Source organism: Calonectris borealis, chromosome 2 (assembly GCF_964195595.1).
Source record: "Calonectris borealis chromosome 2, bCalBor7.hap1.2, whole genome shotgun sequence".
NCBI lineage: Eukaryota > Metazoa > Chordata > Aves > Procellariiformes > Procellariidae > Calonectris > Calonectris borealis.
In genome coordinates this window covers 145,981,912-146,003,421 of record NC_134313.1, presented here as the reverse complement: position 1 = coordinate 146,003,421, position 21,510 = coordinate 145,981,912, and the positions used below count along the sequence as shown (strand labels likewise).

The 21,510-nt window shown below is 38.2% G+C and overlaps 1 protein-coding gene across 2 annotated transcripts in view; it reads left to right on the top strand.

Moving 5' to 3' along the window:
- Positions 1 to 21,510, top strand: part of CDK14 (cyclin dependent kinase 14) — a 330,096-nt gene that overhangs the window by 188,615 nt on the left and 119,971 nt on the right. For both annotated transcript variants that reach the window (XM_075143809.1, XM_075143808.1), the window contains one exon: positions 10,952 to 11,045. In XM_075143809.1, the coding sequence (XP_074999910.1) occupies positions 10,952 to 11,045 (94 nt within the window). The remainder of the gene's footprint in view (positions 1 to 10,951; positions 11,046 to 21,510) is intronic.

Sequence of the window (21,510 nt, the reverse complement as noted above, 5' to 3'; positions counted from 1 at the left end):
AAGAAGGAAGTCTTAAAGGCACAGGAGCAGGCTGTCCCCATGTGCCCTAAGAAGAACGGGCGGGGAAGACGACCGGCCTGGCTGAACGGGAAACTTCTGCTGGGACTCAGGAAAAAAAGGAGAGTTTACCGCTTTTGGAAGAAGGGGCAGGCAACTCAAGAAGAGTACAGGGATCTCGTTAGGTCATGCAGAGAGGAAATTAGAAAGGCAAAAGCCCAGCTAGAATGCAATCTGGCCACTGTCATAAGAGATAACAAAAAATGTTTTTACAAATATATTAACAAGAAAAAGAGAGCCAAGGAGAATCTCCATCCTTTATTGGATGCGGGGGGGAACGTTGCCACCGAGGACGAGGAAAAGGCTGAGGTCCTTAATGCCTTCTTTGCCTCAGTCTTTAATAGTCAGACCAGTCATCCTCAGGGTACTCAGCCCCCTGAGCTGGAAGACAGGGACAGCGAGCAGGATAAAACCTCCAGAACCCAAGAAGAAGCAGTTAACGACCTGCTACGCCACCTGGATGCTCACAAGTCTATGGGGCCAGGTGGGATCCACCCAAGGGTACTGAGGGAGCTGGCGGAGGAGCTTGCCAAGCCACTCTCCATCATTTACCAGCAGTCCTGGTTAACAGGGGAGGTCCCGGACAACTGGAGGCTTGCCAATGTGACGCCCATCTAGAAGAAGAGCCGGAAGGAGAATCCGGGGAACTACAGGCCTGTCAGCCTGACCTCGGTATGGGGGAAGATTATGGAGCGGTTCATCTTGAGGGCGCTCACAAGGCATGTGCAGGACAACCAGGGGATCACACCCAGCCAGCATGGGTTCATGGAAGGCAGGTCCTGCTTGACCAACCTGATCTCCTTCTATGACCAGGTGACCCGCCTCGTGGATGAGGGAAAGGCTGTGGATGTGGTCTACCTGGACTTTAGTAAAGCCTTTGACACTGTCTCCCACAGCATTCTCCTAGAGAAGCTGGCGGCTCACGGCTTAGACAGGTGCACTCTTCGCTGGGTAAAAAACTGGCTGCTCGGCCGAGCCCAGAGAGTTGTGGTGAACGGAGTTAAATCCAGTTGGCGGCCGGTCACGAGCGGTGTTCCCCAGGGCTCAGTTTTGGGGCTCAGTTCTTGTTCAATATCTTTATCAATGATCTGGATGAGGGGATCGAGTGCTCCCTCAGTAAGTCTGCAGATGACACCAAGTTGGGCGGGAGTGTTGATCTGCTGGAGGGTAGGAAGGCTCTGCAGAGGGACCTGGACAGGCTGGATCGATGGGCCGAGGCCAACTGTATGAGGTTCAACAAGGCCAAGTGCTGGGTCCTGCACTTCGGTCACAACAACCCCGTGCAACGCTACAGGCTTGGGGAAGAGTGGCTGGAAAGCTGCCCAGAGGAAAAGGACCTGGGGGTGCTGGTTGACAGCCGGCTGACCATGAGCCGGCAGTGTGCTCAGGTGGCCAAGAAGGCCAACAGCATCCTGGCCCATATCAGAAATAGTGTGGCCAGCAGGACTGGGGAAGTGATTGTCCCCCTGTACTCGGCACTGGTGAGGCCGCACCTCGAATACTGTGTTCAGTTTTGGGCCCCTCACTACAAGAAGGACATTGAGGTGCTGCAGCGTGTCCAGAGGAGGGCAACGAAGCTGGTGAAGGGCCTGGAGCACAAGTCTTATGAGGAGCGGCTGGGGGAACTGGGGTTGTTTAGTCTGGAGAAGAGGAGGCTGAGGGGAGACTTCATCATGCTCTACAACTACCTGAAAGGAGGTTGTAGCGAGGTGGGGGTTGGTCTCTTCTCCCCAGTAACCAGTGATAGGACGAGAGGAAATGGCCTCAAGTTGCGCCAAGGGAGGTTTAGATTGGACATTAGGAAAAACTTCTTTACTGAAAGAGTTGTCTAGCATTAGAACAGGCTGCCCAGGGAAGTGGTTGAGTCACCATCCCTGTGATGTGAAGTATTTAAAAGACGTGTAGATGTGGCACTTAGGGACATAGTTTAGTGGGCATGGGTGGTATTGGGTTGACGGTTGGACTCGATGATCTTAGAGGTCTTTTCCAACCTTAATGATTCTATGAATCACCTCTTTTCCAAGATACACCTCTGAGACTCTCAGCAAGAAGCTTGGCTTGCTTAGGGTGAGGCAGGATAGCTGCATCAGCGGATGGAAATAGCTGGGAGACATAAATAGTCCTTTCTGCTCATCTTCTTATAGTTCAATCTGCATGTGTTCAGTTCTTCAGAGTCCCACATCTTTGTGTACGTGTGTACATACATGTCTCAATTTGTGAAGTACAAAGAGAATGACAGAATGTATGGAAACGGCTAAAGAAAATTTTTAAATGCTTTAATAGAGCAAACTTCTCAAAAAGTCCTCTGAAATGCTTTTTTAGTCAAAAGAAACATGAATTTTTTTTTTAAGATTTACCAATTTAAAAAATTATTGCATTTTGAAATAAGGGGTTTTTTGCTTTGTTTTGTTTTTTTTTTTTAAAACTGAACAGAGGATTTTAAAACATTTTTGATTCTCACTGAAACTTTTTCCAGAAAGAAACATGGTTCACTCAAAAGTTCAATAGTTTTTCAAAAATAGATCTTTTAACATTCCTCCCAATAATGAGTTTAGTAAAAAAGCTATTAAAAAGTCCAGTCATCCTACGTGGTGTTACTGTGATAGAGATCAAATTAAGCCATGCAGCTAGTAGAAGTATTTTAAACTTACTAAAAAATGCAGACTGAGCATTTCCTTCCATAGAATCATATGTTTATATTCAAATTACATGGACAGCAGGGGAGATCAAGGAAGGACTCAAAATGCCACTTCAGCAATCCAGGTCATTATTTTGTGTCCTGACAAAAATAATGCAAGAGTATCAGGGAAGAACACAATAAATACATCTTCAGTGATATCAATAAATGATGTCTTCTCACCCAGAGCGTTTCATATAGGTCTAAAAAAGATCCAGGTGCTCAGGAATAGGGGTGGTGATTTCTGTTTCAAATGAAAAACGATGTCATACTGCTCTTGTACTAGTTTTGTAGCCCTTACGAAATATTTGCTGCCCTGTACAAACTGGAGAACTATGAAAAGCTTAGAAAAAAGCCCTAGTAGTAGTTTCTTTCACGTGGCAGGAATTTATGTAGAGGCTCAGCTACTGCCACATCAGAAATCAGGTTAGAGCAAATATATACTGTGTGTGACAGAAACGCTTTAGGTTTTTACTTCTACGCTTTGCTGGGTTATCTGAGACGGCGCTTCCAGCTTGATTGCAAGTTGCATGTTAAGGTCACTTATGCTTATTTGGCACATCTAACAGTGAGCTCTGCTAGAGCACAGGCAGGCTTGGGGCTTTATTTATACAACGGTTGTATATAGCTGGGCCATAATTACATTAAAACCACTTAGTGGCTTCCCAGAGTGGGAGGAAGGGAGACGTGGAGAAACCCACCTACTGTCAGATTCCGAGATAATTTGGTAATTTGTTATCAAAAGTGTGTTTGTAGCATTAGCATTTTTATGCAATTACTGGCATTATGTCCTTATGGCAGATAGTGTGTGCTCTCCTGTGTCCTTATTGATGATCTACATGATGACAAAACTAGGCAGCCACTTCACTAAATATTTAAATAATGTTGAGGTAGAAAGCACAGCTGTTTCTTTCATTTAGAACAAAAAAAAAAGACACAGGGCCTTTGCTATAGCCATGATAAATGACATTTCATGGTGGTTCCCAAGGAACGGAAAGTGGGGCTCCTACTGAGTAGAAGACCAGCTGCATGAAAAAAGAGTCCAAATATTAACCACTGGACAGTGGCTGGGAAGCAGGTGGCAGAGGCTGCGGGCTATTTTTACACTTCATTTGCCGGTATAGGGCATTAGGGTAGTAACTAAAAGCTAATGATCCACATGCAATGTTACATTCTCCTGCATTTTTTTTTTTTAAATTGCCACTGGCAATAAAATAATATTAATGAAGACGTACATGCATTAGTGGTGTCAGGCTGGTGATGGAAATCAATGCGGTGGGCTTTGTAATTTACTGCTGACAGCATTTGATACAGTGGCATTGTGTGAATGTGTTATACTACCTACCCATGACTGCATCAAAGAGTTGTGATAACCTTTGATATACCTTTTTTTTTTTTTTTTCATCTTGATGAGAATTTACTAGTAGCTAGGAAAATGGCTTTGCGTTGCCTCTGGTGTAACTTGTCCTAATCCTTGAATTTTACAGTACTTTGAAAGTCAATGCAAGGAAAATAAGCTTCAGTACATAAAGGGTTTATGTATTACTAAAACCTATATAGAAGTAATACAGAAACATACGGAAAAAATCCCCAAATGAACCTATTCTATTTGTTCCTTACAGGAAGAATATAGTATTAGTAAATGAAACAATTTAAACAGGTTATTAAATCCGTTTTGATTCTGGTGATGCATGTACTGCTACATCTGGGTTGCTTACATCAAGAAGTCACTAGGGATATTTTATTTTGAAGTGCAGCTGGCTTTAAATTGTGTTTGCTAACAGCTGGCGATTTTTTGCATATCTTGTTGTTTTGCTTTTAAAAAATACACTCTTAGTCACAGTTCAGGTAACCTAAGAAGTTATGGGCTGTGATATATTTTAAATTCACTTTTATTAACTAACATCAGCTATGTTTAGTGCTGTGGAAGAAATCACTTAAAACTAGGCCAGTCAAATATTATGAAATTGCTTATTAAATCACTGTTGTTAATTTTGTAGCATCTGGATTAATATACATGATTTCAAATCTGGTCTTAATTTAGGGAAAGGTCTTATATGGAGTTTTTCTATAAATGGTGTTTTTCAGGAACACACCACTTTCCACACATAGCCTGCTCCGAGTGCAGATTTGAGAGCTCACTGTAATTCCATGCATGCTTTCATGAATATTTGACCAATGAAGACCTACGACAGTAATTAAGATATTTATTAAATAAAAATGGATCTTGTCTTAGACACAGGTGCATCAAATTATGTTTTTTACACAGGGGACATTACAAAGGCATCTTTATTCTGTATCTGCTGTAAACAGTTTGCAGTGAGAGAAATCCGAGAGCAGGAGTCCCAGTACGCCCTGAAGAAATACTGCTTGGGGCCTGTGAGAGAAAACAGCGTAGCGTAAATTAGTTCTTTTGCCCTTAACATTCTTTATGATTATGACTTCCACTCCAAAGAAATGCTACTCTGTAGCATTAGGATATTAAGGTGAGGATATTGTGATAAATATCAAGGTATTGTTAATTAAACTTCTCTCATTGTCAGTGAGTTCTTCAAAAGTTTTATCAGCTGAATTACCTTTTGATTGGAAAATTCTCATAGGGTTGAATTAATAGAAATACTATGTGTGAGGAAACCGTCTTGGTCTGCAGTTATTGGAAGGGCATTTCAGTTCCTGTCTAAAAACTACTTTTATCCATTTGGAACATCAGATTTACTATCGCCTTTCCACTGCTAGAAATGTGTTTCATGTGTATCAGGAAAATACTTTATAAAGGTATCTGGATCCAGAAAAGAAAACCAGGAAGAACATGTTCAACAGGAAAGTATCTCATGGCAAAATGTTGTTCAAGTTTGAAGATTATTTTCCTGAGCTTTTTTTGTATTCTGCTTTTACAGATCAAGTGAGTCTAATAGAAAGGTTCTTGCAAAAAGGGATCATGTACATTTTAATCCTTCATGAGTATTTGTTAATATAGAAACTGAGCATTGCTACAGAGGGTTGGGTCACAAAAATTTCTGGAGCTTTTATTTCTAGGTAGTCAGTGACACAGGCAAGAACGTGAGCACTCTATTCACTTCTAATTACAATTGCTTCAAGACTGACTGTAAAGAAATACTTCGAACTATCATACTTTCAAGTAAATTATTTTTCATTCTTTGCATCTGCTTTCTGCAGAAATTTTAATGTTCTTTGTCATCATGGAAGGGAAATTTTACTTCTCATGTGAGAACTGTAATCTGTTTGCCTTATTGCCGTATTCTTTGATCAGACTGTATCTCCCAACATATGTTACTTTTCACATATCAGAGTGGTCATGAAAGACAAATTCCAACAAAGTTCAGCATCTGCGGGTATTCTGGCAGTATGCCACTGTAGAATTAAATCAGATTTTGGCCAATTAAGGAGACAAAAATGCCTTGCTTTTCATTCCTTTCCCCTAAAATTTATTTTCGTAGTTCTGTTCATAAGCAGGATCATATAGGAACATGAGTTTTTTTCTGAATAAATCAGACAAGATAAAAATCTCTGTGCCCTTCCAACGTGTTGCATATTACTAGCGGATTTTATGGGAGAGGTTCCAGTATTACCTCCTGGTGACAAATCCATAAAAAAACAAATAGTGGGGTTTTGAGGTGGGGGGTGTATGTTTTGGGTTTTTTTAAAACTTGGTTTATTTAACAGTACAAACTGCATGTAGTCTGGGAAACTTAAATGAATACTTTACTGTTCATCTGAATTTCAGAAATCTCACCAGGAGGATTGCTGGAAGTAATTAATTAGTTTTCATAAAATGCCCTCCCCCTCTGAAGTCAAATCCTGCACTCTGAAAACAGGCTTCATGACCAGATAGAAACCTTATGTGAAGACTTAGCATAGGTCTTCACTAGAAGAACATGCTGAATGTTATCACCTGCACTGAGCCTGCTAGAAAGCAGATCTGTTCAAGGCAGAAAGTTCAACAGTTTAAAACATATATAGTAAGCATATAGGCTTTCTATAATCTTGATTTAAGTATAAACTAAAACTTGGTTTGGAAACAGCTCCTCATTTCAGAGTGTGTCTGTAGTCTCTTTTATGGATCCATCAAGAAAAATCGCAATATTAACTGAAGGAAACAACCTAATAATCTTTTATAGATTATGCCACACTAAAACTTTTATGTTTTTTTTTTTACAGTATTCAAGTGCAGATAGGCTGGAGATTCTTCTTGTTACAATAAGGAACTTTGTTACACAGAGACGGGAATGTGAATTCTTAAACCAAAAATATAAAACCAACCCACCAGTAAGCAAGTTAATTTTAAGGGAATACCCTCTTGAATTGTAAAAGCTGTGCAGAAAAAAAAAATGCAGTTTCCTGAGGCATCCAACTTCATTTTTACAGGCTTATTTACTATGTCAATTCAAATTCAAGAGTAACTCATTTAGCTCTGTGATTAATTCGCACTCCAAATAAGGCTGTATGGTGACAGCCAGAGTCCCAGGAAATTAAGCAGGACAATAGAAGAACAATATTAGATGGTATGGCCACATATGGTCTCATCAATACATCAATAGGTTTAGTCACACTTTTTGTCATCAGATGGTAAGCCACCCATTTCAACATTAAATGGCTGTCACTTTTACTTTGCAAGGTTATCCTATGCCGTTCCATTGGAAAAATCTCTGAACGAAGTCGCAGCATTTGCCTTATTTATTCAAAATCAGAAGTCCTATAAAGAGAGTAGGAGAATCTGAATTGAATACACTGAAATATGTTAGGTTAATGTTCGTCACAAATTATTTCTCAAGTGCTGCCTGAAAATGGCATTGTATGCTGAGTGTGCACAAATTATATATAAATAACATACCCTTGGAGATGTATGCCCATTAAAGCCAAGTAAATTTGTTGTATTTCATATTTCAAGAAGTAATCTTTGCGTCATAGAAACTAGAGATGGGAGATCTGTGAGATCATCTCATCCACCCTACTGTTAATGCAAGTCTGTTCCCTGAAGAATATTCTTAAGTGCTTCAGCTTGTCTAGTTTTACATGACTGGAACTGTGGAGCTTTAAGTCCATTGGGAGGCTAGGGTATAGCACAATTGTTAAGTGTATTTCTCTAACGCTCACCCTAAAATTTTTATTCCCTAGGCATTCTTCTATTTCTAGTTATACTATCTTGGATTTACCTACAGTTCTGGGAACCATTAAAATCCTAATCAGTTCTTCCCTGTCCTTCATTTTGCATAATTTTAAATACAAAGTCATCACATTCTCCCTGTCGTTTGTGTTTTCTTGTAGCCAAGAATGACATAATTCTCTTCATTTTTCCTTACAAACCAGTTCTTCTGGCACGAAAATAATTTTTGCTTTGCTCAAAAATCTCTCTAACCTGTTTAATAGTCTGTGAGATCTACAAAAACAAGACTAAATTTCAAGGCCTTGTAGAGGCTTTATTTCTTTTTATGTTCCATGTGTGTGCACTTACAGTTTGTGATTCAGGGATCCTATTATACACTCAGTTTCTACTTGCTCTGAGCCTAAAATTCACTGATACCACTAAGACATCTAAAATACCATCCAGCCATCTTGAAGCCTTTTTGTGCTATTATGGCTTTCTGGGTATTTCCTATCAGTTCAATGTCATACTTTTGTTTTTATTATTATTATTTTCTTCTTTTTTTGGTATTCATTTAGTCTTCTCTTTCTATGGACTTATTCTTCAATGTGCTGAACACCATAACCTTTGATACCAAGCATAAGCTTAATTTTCAAGTGGCCAAACAGAACAGCAGTCCTCCAGCTCAAACCTTGAAGGTTGTTTATGTTTCTCTCCTCAAATGATTTTAATAACCTTTTAATTTTTGTATTAGTTGTTTATTTAACTCCAGTACTCTTTCACTCTCATTTCAGCTTGTGACTAAATGGAGTACTAGGTTACACAAGAGTCCAAGACACATAATAGGTTTCTTCTTTCCAGGCAGGAAGTTTTTCTTCGGTAGTGTTGCTTGCAGTTCGTACTTGATTTTTGGCTCATACTTGTGTCAGACTCACTAAAAGTGGAAAATTTTGTAAGTAAGTTATGTGAAACAATGTAAAATTTGGCAAAATCTTCCTGTTGCCTTTACAGCATTTCTGTTCAAACAGCTAGCTGAAGTTTCTCTGCAAATAGCAGTACATGCCCTCAAATGATACACTGGTTTAATCAAATGCCTGTTTTCTGGTTGCAAGAATAGAACTCTAATCCTCTTTTGTTTAGTCTAAATTCAATTGTTTTATTTCTCATCTTGAATAATGGCTTCTGACTGAAATCTTGAAATTTTCCTTGCCTGAGATCCTGATACTGTTTATAAGTATTTGACTAAGATATATTGTGCCTATCTGTGCCTAATGAAGCACTAACCAGACTAAATGATGAATGGCAGTTTAATCAATTCAGTTCATTTGGTAACCAGCAGAAGCATATGGAACATAAATTTTAACCTCTCTTTTATAAACACCTGAATCATTCTAAAATTTAATTAGAACTTTGCTTTCCATTTTTCAATGCCTAAGGAGAAACTTTACTTAATATATCTATGCTTTGGGACATAGAATTAGAAAATAGTGATGTATGTTTAATTTTCTTCTTCCAGAAATTTGACTATCAACTCTCATTGTCCTGGAACGTAAAATTATTTCATTATTCAGTAGTGGTCAGAGATGAGTAAGCATGGGTTGTCTGCCGATAATCTTAGCTAAGTAGTATCTATAAATACTTAGCCCCGGCCTTAATGAAAATATGCAATCTATTTTCATTAAGTTGTTTTATTTTAGAGCCACTTCCTCACTAATATATGCACACATATCCCTAAAATTAAATGCTACTTTCTGAATGCATCATCACGATGCAAAGGCAATGAAAAGGTATGTAATTACTATGTTCCAAATAATTTACTTTTAAAAACAAAGTTAAATTAGAGGTTATTGCTGGGATTTTCTGATACAGAAACACAACTCAGTTTCAGGGAGAGGTGGTACTGTAGTTAGTTTTGCAAATTCTTGGTTCATTTTGATATATATTTTGGGTTATTGAATTTGCATTTGTTTTGGATGAAGGTTTTTTTTGTGTGGTTTCTTACACAGACATGGTTATACAGCATGCGGAAGTTGTAGAAAAATGTATGTAGAAAAATGTAGTTGAACAAGTTAAAATATATAATCAAATTCTGCATTCGGTTGGTAGCCAAGGGGGATGTTTTCTCTTAAAATTATTTTTGCTGAGGGAACAAGCAACTCTTGAGCTCTCTTCATCCAGGAAAGATGCAAATGCAAGTTTGTAATTTGTTTTGCTTTTCAGACTCAGGAAGTCCACAGTTTATCTGAAATTTGAGTTAAAGAGTCACAGAAACTTTCCTCAACTTTTGAGAATCCATTCTTTGTGCTGTAGTTAGTATGTCTCAGATATTTTTTCCCTCTGATTTCCCAGTACTTCTGCCAGTGGCTTAACTGAGTGGGATGAGGAGGACTCATGTGAAGTACCTTTTGTGAGAGACAAGGGACAGGAGCTGTAATGAGGCGGCTGTCATGGCGGGGAGCCTGTGACTGCTCAGCCTGTTGCAGCACCTCTCAGCCAGAGCTTTTGGGGGATGGGGTCAGCAGCCCCCCAGAACTATGAGCTTTGAGCTTCCTTCTTTTATGCTGGAAGAGGGGAGAAGCAAGCCCATCTCAGAAGTCATCTGCATTTGGGCAGTAGCTTAGTTCAGTGGCTGCGAGTAGCCACCTGCCCTTTTCCTTTTTACTCTTTTTTTTTTTTTCCCTCCAGATTCTCCTCCCATGCCAAGCCCTTCCAGTGTGCCTCCATGCCATAGTCCTGACCCTATTCAGCTTCTCCCAAGGGTGCACTCTCACTGCCATTCCCACATCCCCAGAATTTATTTGGGAGCATGAGTATGCTGCTCGGGAAGCACTCGTACAAAGAGAGGGCAGCTGCTGTGCCTTTATTGGTCTCAACAGCTACCATCCATATTCCTGCTACCTCTACACTTGCCTTCAAACACCTGAGAAGTATTCATATGTATACATTGGTTTTAATAAATGCACATGCTTGTCCTTCAGCCTGGTGTTGATTTTAAATAAATAAATAAATATTGTTTAAATGCTGGTGATGGATACAAAAACATTGCTGCTGGCCATTTAATCTATAAGAAATCTTTCTAACGTTGCATACTTTCTTTTTTTTTTCCTCTGTAGGGGAGTGGGTTGTATCTTTGTAGAAATGATTCAAGGGGTCGCGGCTTTTCCAGGAATGAAAGACATTCAAGATCAACTTGAAAGGATATTTCTGGTGAGTTCTTTATTGCTGAAGTAATGTGCCTAAGACAACAAAGGATTGATTGGTAAATGTTCACGTATTTCTTGGTGTCAGGAATTAAATTACTGATAAAGCCAAGGATCAGAAGCCTAGTCCACAAGCTAGATACGGTTTACTTGATATATTCTTGAAGACTGTGTAATAAGTTCAGATCCTAATTTTTTCTATTAATATTTTTCAAATAATCTACAGAAAGGTTTTTATACAATTGTGGAAAAAAGCTTTCCAAATATAAGGCAATGGAAATCCAGCCAGTTTGTCATCCTCACTTTGCAAGTGATCAAAAACGACGACTCCAGTTGCTGCTCTATTAATATTATACTAATATTGTAATGTCAATGGCAAGTATTTTCTGTGAGATAGACATGAAAAGGAAAAGTAAGATAGGAAATGAGGTGAGAAACAGAATGGGAAATCAGAAATCATGCTTATACTCAAGTTCAACAGGAGTCCTTGACTACCGCTTCTGCAGCCTGGTTGGGCCCTTCATAAGGTGCATGGGTTGCTCATAGGCACTGATGATACATCCACATTGGGAATGAAAGAAGAGGTAATTTGAATCAAGCATAAACCATCATTTACACATCTTTCTTTCCAGGGTTGTGTTTTGGGTTTTTTTTTGGGGGGGAGGTGGGGGTGGGGGTGGAGGGGGTGTTTGTTGTTTGTTTTTCTTTTTTTCTTTTTTTTTTCTTTTTTTTTTTTAACTTCCTCTTTCTCCCATTGTGCTCTGGGTTTGGCAGTTCCCTTTCAAAAGGCTCAGGAACAACTTTTCCTGACTCGCCGACAAAGGGTTTCATTTACTCCAATGCCTTCTGGGAGCTGTGCTGTTGTGGAGTGGGTTTATTCAGGGAAGCCAGTGCTCACCCAGATACTAGCCAAAGTGGTTCCCGGTACTGTGGGGTGGCCATCGGGGAAAGTATTGCAAGAGCAGCTTCTTCTGTCAACCTGGCAATCTCTGTTTCGCTTCTGAATGCAAATTTAGACGGCAAGCATGAGCATACCCTTGCTTTTAAAGGTTATTTTGTAGTAGCCATTTATTTCAAACGCAGAGGATTTATTTGGGATTCTTTTTTGGCCCATGGGGAGAGAAAGTAAGTCTTTCATAATGTGTTTATAAAATTTACATTCTTCATTTTACTCAGACTTGCTTGTACTATGTCTCTTTTGTTGGGACATCAGGGAATTTAGCAACTGCTTTTAGGAATGACCCAGGAAAAAATCTCTCTCTAAAACAAGACCTTATTTGATTGTGATATAAAAATATCTCATTTTCTGTAAAATATTTTGTTATTCTGCCTGCTTGACTAATAAGCTGAAAATTCTGTGCTGTGGAAAAATAGCTGTGCCGCAACATCCACAAGGAGCAGCAGTTCTGAGCAGTTCCTGTGACGTGTCCAATTGCTTCGTTTGTTCGCCAGCTTATGTATTTTAAGCTAGCAACTTCTGGGCCAGTTTTAGGGTTTTGCTTTCCTAAATTATTATGGTTCTCATTTATTGGGATGAAATTCCCTCCTTATTTATAGAACATGAAATTTTGAAAACAATAAATTCCTCTTTGGGGCTTCATCTCATTTATTGTGGTAAAATTTTAGTGAGTGTTTTTGCTATGGAAATTAAGTAGAATTCTAACAGCAGAAATCAGTGCTTCCTTTAACGGGGCCTTTTTACATTATATCATATGAGATCGTATGATACAGTGCAAAAAGTAATAGTGATCGGGTATATCATATAAACCCATTTTTGTATGCCTTTTGTAAACCTTTTGTATATTCCCATTTTCTTTTCTCTTCCCTATCCTCGCAATTATCTGTGTGTTAAAATGCCAACATAAATACACTCCAGGATGATTTTTGAGGCCTGCCAATTTTTTAAAATTCTGTTTTAAAACTGCAGCTGCAAATATTGAGAACAGTGTTGAAATAACAAGCGATAATTTATTGATACTATTTCTTTAATTTTGATCTTTTACAAACCTTCAGATAAAAAGATAAAATTTTGGACTGGATAGTTTTATGGTCCGTTGTAAATCAGAGTTAATTTTAAAATCCCAATTAATTAGGCTTTCTAATGGAAGTGTCTAGTTACCCTTAGATAAATAGTTTCAGTGAGTGCCTTCCTAATGTACTCTAAGCATCATTAAGAGTTTAAGTTATCTATTTAAAAGTTATAAAACTTTCTTGTTTGGGTTTGTATTTGAACAGAAGGATTAAATTCATTCATCCTCCAGTGAATCATGTATAGTGTGGTAGTTAATAGTGCTGAAGTACAAAATTCATCAGGTTGTTACACCAGATAACTAATACAATTAACTCCCACACAGTAGGCACTTACACAGCTGTGAAAGAAACAGATCAACCAATAAAGGCTTTTCCACAAAGTCTTCCCATGGTTCACATTTTCAACACCCAACAGTGATGGTTTTCTTGTAACGAAGGATGGTCTTCTGAAAATGGTGTGAGGTACAGTCTACCTTCACACTAATCCTTTTGTTCTGTAGTCCTCTTCTAAAATACACAACTTGCGACAAAAGGTATCTTAATCTGTGTCATATCTGTTGCCGTTGTTATTAGTCATAGCTACACATCCATAGCACATAAGAGTCCAGGTTGCAGCTTGAGGCTTTTAGGGAATCGATTACATTGTAGTAGGAAAGTCACAAAATGCTAGGAAATAATAATCAGGAAAAGTGAACAAAATCTAATGCGAGTAACAGTTTAAAATTCTTAAATGGCTGTTTGATTTCCTATTGTATAATTTCCCATTATTATGTAAATGAAATGAAAATACGTTGTATGTATGCTGTTTCAGTGATTATCAAGTGGAAGTCAAAGACAGATTCTCTAAATACTTTTGCATATCTTTACCATTGGCATTCTTCACATATCTACATAGCAAGAGTAGACGCAACCCAGCTCACCACATATGTTTCTTCCTTGTTACGACTGATGCTTATTTATGTTTAATAATGGCTTAATTAAGTGATTGTATATAATAGATTAAGAACAAAGATTGATCTTTCAGTTTTGTTTAAGAACTTCTCTCTTTAAGCTTGTGTTTTCCTGACTTCTATTGTTTTAAACTTTTGTGGTAATACACATAAAGTTTTAAACTTTAAATGGTAATATACACTGATTCTCTATTTCTGTTACAGCAGCTGTTTGTAATAAGCAAACTGTGACAGGCCTCAGTAAAATAGCAAGGGTTTATAAACCAGAATCTGTTCTCAGATTTGGACCAGCACTTAGTGATGTTGATGAATGAGCAAGCTGCAAGTTGTTATTGTCACACTTTGGATCTGATAATATGAATTCTTTTTCCCCCCTATACTTACAAGGGTGAATAATCTCTTTTAAAAAAACTGTACTTACCAAATAAAATGGAAATCACACGTATAAGTAGGTTGCTTTTTCAAAGAGGTTTAACAGTGAATAAAATGTCTTACTGCAGAGGTGATTTGGCTTAATCAGTATACTATTACATCTTTATTCCTACTTTTTCCTTACATATTGGAACTGAGGTTACTTTCTGAATAGAACGGCATCATAGAAAATAAGAAAGAAAAATGTAATTACAGCCTGTAAGAGCTAACAAGTCACATCAAGCTAGTGATGTGTCATCATCACTTCCAGCGCAACTGAGAAGATCCAGCAAAAAACTGTTTGTTTTGCCATTCTCTGAGACAAGTAGCTTGAGGTTTTGTTGCAAGGTGCTAAGTCTGATGGACCGGTAATCTGATACAGTAATCTCAGCATTTCTATTTAGTCTTGTAATACGTGCACAAGACAGGATGAAGCTTTAATCAAGTACACGTTGAACAGTAAAACCATGGGAATAGGAAAAATATGTGAGGCAATCTGTTGAATCAAAATAAAACTGCACAAAATCGGGAAATACGGTTTGGCTTCTGATATGGCGTACCCAAGATCTTTATCACTAGTTTATTCCTATTGATCATTTGTTAGCATACATTTCTCTAGATGCAAACTTCGAGGTTTTCTGTATCAAGGAGAACCTGCCATTGTGAATAAGCTTTAATTATGTCTAGAAGTAAAAGCTGCACCAAATGGCTTCAAACTAGCCCTGTACCGGGGAGAATTGACAGCTCCTTGGATCTGGTGATGATCAGCATGAATTAGTTGAGTGTTAAAGCTGATTCTACTGAGAAGCCTGCAGTATGCCTGTGCATGCCTTACCCTGAGCCACAACAGAGGTACCAGCTTGGTTACAGCTCTAATTTTGATATAAGGATGTGCTTTTATTCTTGCTGTTCTTAACAGATTCAAACCAGATCAGAGTTGAATTTCTTGTACTAGCTTAATTTTTATTCTGGAGAGAATTTTTTAAGTGGGAAGGTATTTCTGTCTTTTCCACTTTATGTGAGGTTTCTGAGAGCCACTATAGATCAAAGTGAATTTTTCTCCCAGGCTCCAAAGCCTTCCCGATAAGGGAATAATCTGTGCGTTGGCTGAACTTTAGTCTTGGTGCCAACTACACTGAAAATTACATTTCACTGCAAGAATAACGTACAAAGAGTTCTCCTGGTACTTTGTAGATCTCTGCACAGGCAAGACAACAGCATTTAAATGCTGTTTTATCTGTAAATGGGCATTTACTCTGCAAACACGGTTGCTGGATGCATGCGCACCACAGGAGCCTCACGCTGCAGGTAACGTGGCACAGCGGGAGTGGGAGTTTGCAGCCAGAAGCTTCTGTCTTTCCTGACATGCACATCGCAAAAAGCTGAGGACTCCTCTCTGGTATTGGATGCTATTGCTCTGTTGGGTGCCATACTGCACAGTACTAAAAAGTAATTAAAAGAGAACAATATCCATTTGTTGAGCCCAGCAGCCTGGTATGCCAAAGGGCCACGCCAGAAACACTAGCTTTCTGCATGGAGCTGTACAGCAGAGACTTGCAAGAGTTTGTGATTTCAGATAGCTATGAAAAATGGCATTTTCCTTTTAAATGGGAATGGAAGTGTTACTTCTGTTATTGAAGATTTAAAAGGTTAGCAATATTTTTTCTTTTATATATATATACACATACATATATATATGAGACTACACGCCTGAAGTGTCTTGTTTCATGTAACGCAGGCTAGTAGTATTTCCACCATGACTCTAATTTAACAGGCATATGTGAAGCTGTGGAGCTTTCTCCCTGTGATTCTGTATCTGAAGGTTTGCTTCATGTCCCTGATGTCCTCTAAAGCCTGAAATAATACATTTTAACAGGCCTCACTTTCTTTTAAGCTTATTACAGACCTGAAGGAACTGTGCTTTCTGGTACATTGTGTTAATAACATCTTTTCAGAAGCTAGCAATGCTAAATGCAAGGGAGGAGTACTTTGAACTATTGGGTTTTAAAGTTCACCTGTGTATGAGGTGTTTAGTCAAATTTATTGGTCTTTTATTCCTGTTTCATTATTCAATACATGTTTTTCTGTCACTTGGTAAATACTTCGGCTGTGAAATACTTGTTCATCTCTGATGGAATAGATGTATTTGTGAGGCTGGACCTGAGCTGAAATTTTGTTTTGTGTAGGCATGGTATCTATGGTGCCTTGTACGTTGCAGATGATGAATCTGGTTGGAGAAAAAGTCTTCCTCTAAGTTCTTGCTTAGAGGGGGAAAGTTTTCTATAAACGGCTTGTGTTTCCCTCCCATCTCTCTCCATTTTCCTCCCACCAATGACTTCATGAGGAAAACAAGGGGGTTTTTTGAAACTCTACTTAAGTAGAAACCTGACTGCTGAGTTCTATCTTCTATAATACAGCATGTAAGTAGAATGAGAGAAGTGCAATGTATTATATCCTGCTAATGAATTTACCTCTGGTTTGCTTTATTATAACAATACACAAAATATTTCACTTATCTTCAGCACCACTGAAATTAATTAAATAAATAGCAGGTTTCTCTACCTGTGGGTCTTTTCTTTGAATTTGTTAGCGTTTATTAAGTATTTTACTGTAGTTGCCTGCAGATTTTGCACTGATACCACTTTTACAGGGTTCCTTTCTGGGCTTTATGTCTTATGCCAAACTTCAAATGAAAGTAATTCTAAACTAGGCAAGTATGAGGTGAATTAACCTTTAAAATAAACTTTAAAAAACAAAGTAAATCTTCTATGTATTCATGCTTTGTAAAGGATTTTGGCTTTTTTAAGAGTTCTTTTTAAGGAGTTTCAGCTCAATTTTAGCTCTGACTGCACTATATTGTCTTCTGTATCGCTGCGTGTGTAGTCTTTTTCCCTTATAACAGGGCACAAGGTATTTGATGCTAATTTGTGTTTACCTCTTACAAAGAACTCCTGTCCTCACCATGTCCAAGTAGCCATAGTCTGTGTTGTTCTTTGCCTTATATCATTAAACCTGTATGGTATTGGGTGAACAAACTAGGCCTAGAATTTAAAAATAGCAATCTTGTAAAAATGTAGGAAATTTTCTGGAGGAATATTGCCTATGTGTGTCAGGAAAGGAGGCTTTAAAAAATATTGAAGTTATACCTTGCACTCTGTTAACATTTCTTTTAGAAAAGGGGACACGTAACCTACCATTCATCCATGTTTAAAGTCATAAAAATACCCAGCAGTATATGGTGGATACTTGCCAGGGAAACCACGAGCTGGTAGCAGGAGGGAAGAGGAGGAGGGGGAAAAATAAATGAATGTGTAACCCCATCCTTGACTTTCAAGGGCTGGATGTCAGGCCAGCAAGTCACACAACCTGATGCACATAGGTGTCATCTTCTGCTTGTGAGAAGGTGTTCCCATCCAGCTGGTTAATTCTGAGCGAAACCCTGAGCGTGGCTGGGATTACGAGAGCTTGTCTTATCAGCTTGGTAGTGCAAAACGTGAAGAGTAATTGGCTATCAGAAAAAGAAAACAATTTAAGACATGGTTCAGTGGAAGACAATGGCTTTGTCGTTTTCTTTGGCATTGGAATGTTTCTTTAGTATCTGCCATATTTCAGTTGCTGAATGAGAAATGGGCTATAATTATAAAGAAGCATTGTTTCTTTTCCAGGCTCGCCTCTGGCCTTTGAGAGGGTGGTTACAGGCAATACATTGAAAAAAATGTGCTGAGACTCAGCTGGTGTAAATCAGTGCAGCTCTGTTTACTTATACTGGTGTACATCTTTGCAGGCACCTTCCTTGTTGGCCCCATACACCATAAAATAGATTTTTTTCCCCCATGTAAAATCTCTCTCTGTACAGGTTGTGTCCCCATCTGTTATGGAGCTGTAATTGCAAACATTTTTGCATGCAGGTGACGCTGGACAGAAATGCAGTTGCAAGCAATTTGTGCATATTACAAATGGAGCCGAAGCCCATTCTGAACAAAAGCGTTGGTCTGTTATCCAAAAACTTATGCTGCAAGATAATATTGTGCCATATAAAAGCACAGGCCCAATCATAAACCTGGTCTGATATGCTGGCTTTATTTACTGGGGAAGATAATGAATGATCGGAGACATCAGTCATATTGCTTTCTCTTTCCATTTTGCAAATAAAGGAACAATGTTTAATACACTTGAATCTTCTCTTTTCCCTTTCCCCTTTAATTGTGTCTGAATTGCACATCACATGACAAAAGCGGGCTTTCTGAAGAGCATCTTGATTGCCAAAATTGTTGTTTATAATCTGTAGCTAAAGTTCAAACATCCTTAAAGTTGAAAATGCCTAAAAATCAATGTGAGGCAGTTTTAAATGATGATTTTAAAGACAGGTTATGAGAATCTAAGATTGATATGCCTTACCTGTCTGCACACGTTTCTTAAAAGACTTCAAGAATAATAGCTGATTTCTTCTGCCCTCCTAAGAACTGGTAAAAGTATGTAGCTTTTTCTATCATGGTATCTGGGGAAAACATCCCTTTCAGCCCATGCACGTGCCTGAGGTACCATTTGCAATAGGCCTGATTTGAAAAAAGGTAGACTTTAATACCTATTTTAGTGTTTCCTGAATCAGTGCCCTAGACTAGATATTAATTTAGCAAGATACTGAGCACTTGTCATAAGATTGAGTGTCTTCAGCTATCACTGCCATTTACACAAGCTGCTGATCCTCACTATCTTTCTATAAGCTAAATGTAAATTTTCAAATAAGCTTAGTGATTTCAAGAGGTTTCAAGTTTTCAAGGGCTAATGTTAATCCACCTTGATTAGACAGCTGCTTTTCTAGTTCATTAAATGGCTGTGGTTAAATAATTCAGGCATTTAATTTGACATATGTTGAAAATTTTGTATAATCTCATCTGAGTTTTAAATATACGTATAAAAATGCTGTCACACGATCTCCACTATTTGTGTGTTGCCGTTACTTATGTAACTTGCACAGAGAAAAGAAAATCAGAAGGAATGCATCTCCCCTGAATTTTTTTGTTGTAATTGTTTTTTTTATTATTACTGTCTTTTCATTATAAGAGTAAAGTAACCCACAGGAAAAAAGCTGCATTCGTTTGAAACTGCCTTGAAAAGTACTGGGCAAAATCAGTATTAATAAGTAGGAAAAGGAAAGAAAAAAGGCTACAGAAATGGAATATATTCTATTTCATAAGAATATGTCCAGAAAAAGAGGTCTCATACAGGAACTGACAGTAGGAGAATTATCTGACTAGGATATTAATGCAATAGGTATTCTCAACTGTTTAGCGTGAAATAAATAGAGCAAGTTTTGAAGTATATAATATTATGTTTCATTATTGTTGCTTTGGTTCTTCCTTCCCCAGTCTTCCGAGCGCTCCATTTAAAATAACTTGGAGGCTATAGCAAAACTGGATTCTCTAGCTGTCAGTTACAGGAAAAAAAATGTCCTGTGTTCACTATTTGTCTTTAGAGTGCGCGTGTATATCACTGTGTAGCAGTATTTCTGGCAATTGAGGTCTGTTTCCAAGTACATCGAAGAGAGCTAATAATATGTTTTGTGAGAACATAATGAGAATTTTTCGGGGCACAACATCAAAATGGCCGTGGTGTAAACTCCCAAACCAAGTGATGGAGCAGAACAGCATAAGGTGAATTCTTAACAGAGAGTGTAGTATGGTGCAATAGGTGTGTTCTCACATAAATATGAGGAGAAATCAAAGGAAATTTTTAGGCATCTACTTACTGCGCTGAAAGTTTGCGGTTGGATTTCTATGCCTTTTGATGGGTGAGAAATCAGTTGACCTTGTAAGCTTTCAATTTGATTAAACTTTGCTGTGTCATAAAGAGGGGTTTATGTTTTTAGAATAACTTTTCCTCAATTCGTTTTAAAGTTATTTAAAAATATTCTGCAGTTAATGTCCTTCTTCAAAAAGGAATTGTTTGCATTGTAACTCATTTTCATCTTAGAACATATTATATTTGTGGGGTTTCTTCCCTGTGTATTCTGAATGTAATTGTTCTACAATAGCTGGTAATTGTGCTTTTCTTATAAGAGAAAGAAAAGTTACATAAATTTTGTATCGCTGAACTGGCCCTTCAGTAAAATCACAGGGAATGCAGTCAGGGATTTTGTCAACCGTTAGTTATCCTGCATGTCTCATCTTGGTGTGCGTCCGTACAACGCGTTGTGCTAATTACTTAAAAACAGACCTTAATAATGTGGACATTGGCGATCCCGGGCATTTTGGTATAGTCTGCTTTGGTCTGATGACAGAGATATTTGGTTAATAACATTGTTATGCTGCTGGAAAGGCTCGTTAGAGTGTGCTAGTATGGCTCCTTTCTCTTGGAAAGGGAGGGGTAGAGACAAGGTCCTGCTGACCTCACTGCATCGTATCACTTTATCAACTGCTCAGCAGTTCAAAGCAGGGTAATAACTGTAGCCAGGGCAAATCCTCTTTTGTTTGTTTTGTGGAGCTTTTCATGAAATCCCTGCAGTACCCTATTCTGTACAAAAAATAATTTATCAGACCAGAGAATGTAGCTGAAAACTAAAGATAGCAAAACACCTGTTTCTTACCAGTCATCTCTTCTGTGGGCTTCATTTACTTTCAGTGAAATGTACTTTCAGTGCAGCTTCTTACCACTTTTGCTTTATATTCTCTTATTCTTGCTAATGTTTTTATGGTTTTGTTGCTTTTGCAGCCTTTTAACTAGCTTAATGATAACATCGTGCTGCTCATCTGCATTCCTCATATAGTCCAAGAGATCATCTGTGCCTACACTATTGAGAGGTTGATTTTTCTGTTTGATAACTTACGTAGTTAGTTACCCTTGTTTCATCGGTGTAACATCTCCCTTTCTACTAATTCAGTGAGATCTTTAAAATTTACCTCTGAAATGTTATGATTTGCCTTGTAATAGCAGCATTGCTCACGTTAAAGAATTAATGTAGTCATTTTACTGTTCTTGTACCTGATCTCCCATAATTTTTCAGCCTTTGTGTCGTCAATATTTCAGGCCATGTATTTCTGTGGACCTTAATGTATTGGGGGTGGGGGATAAGAAACTAAC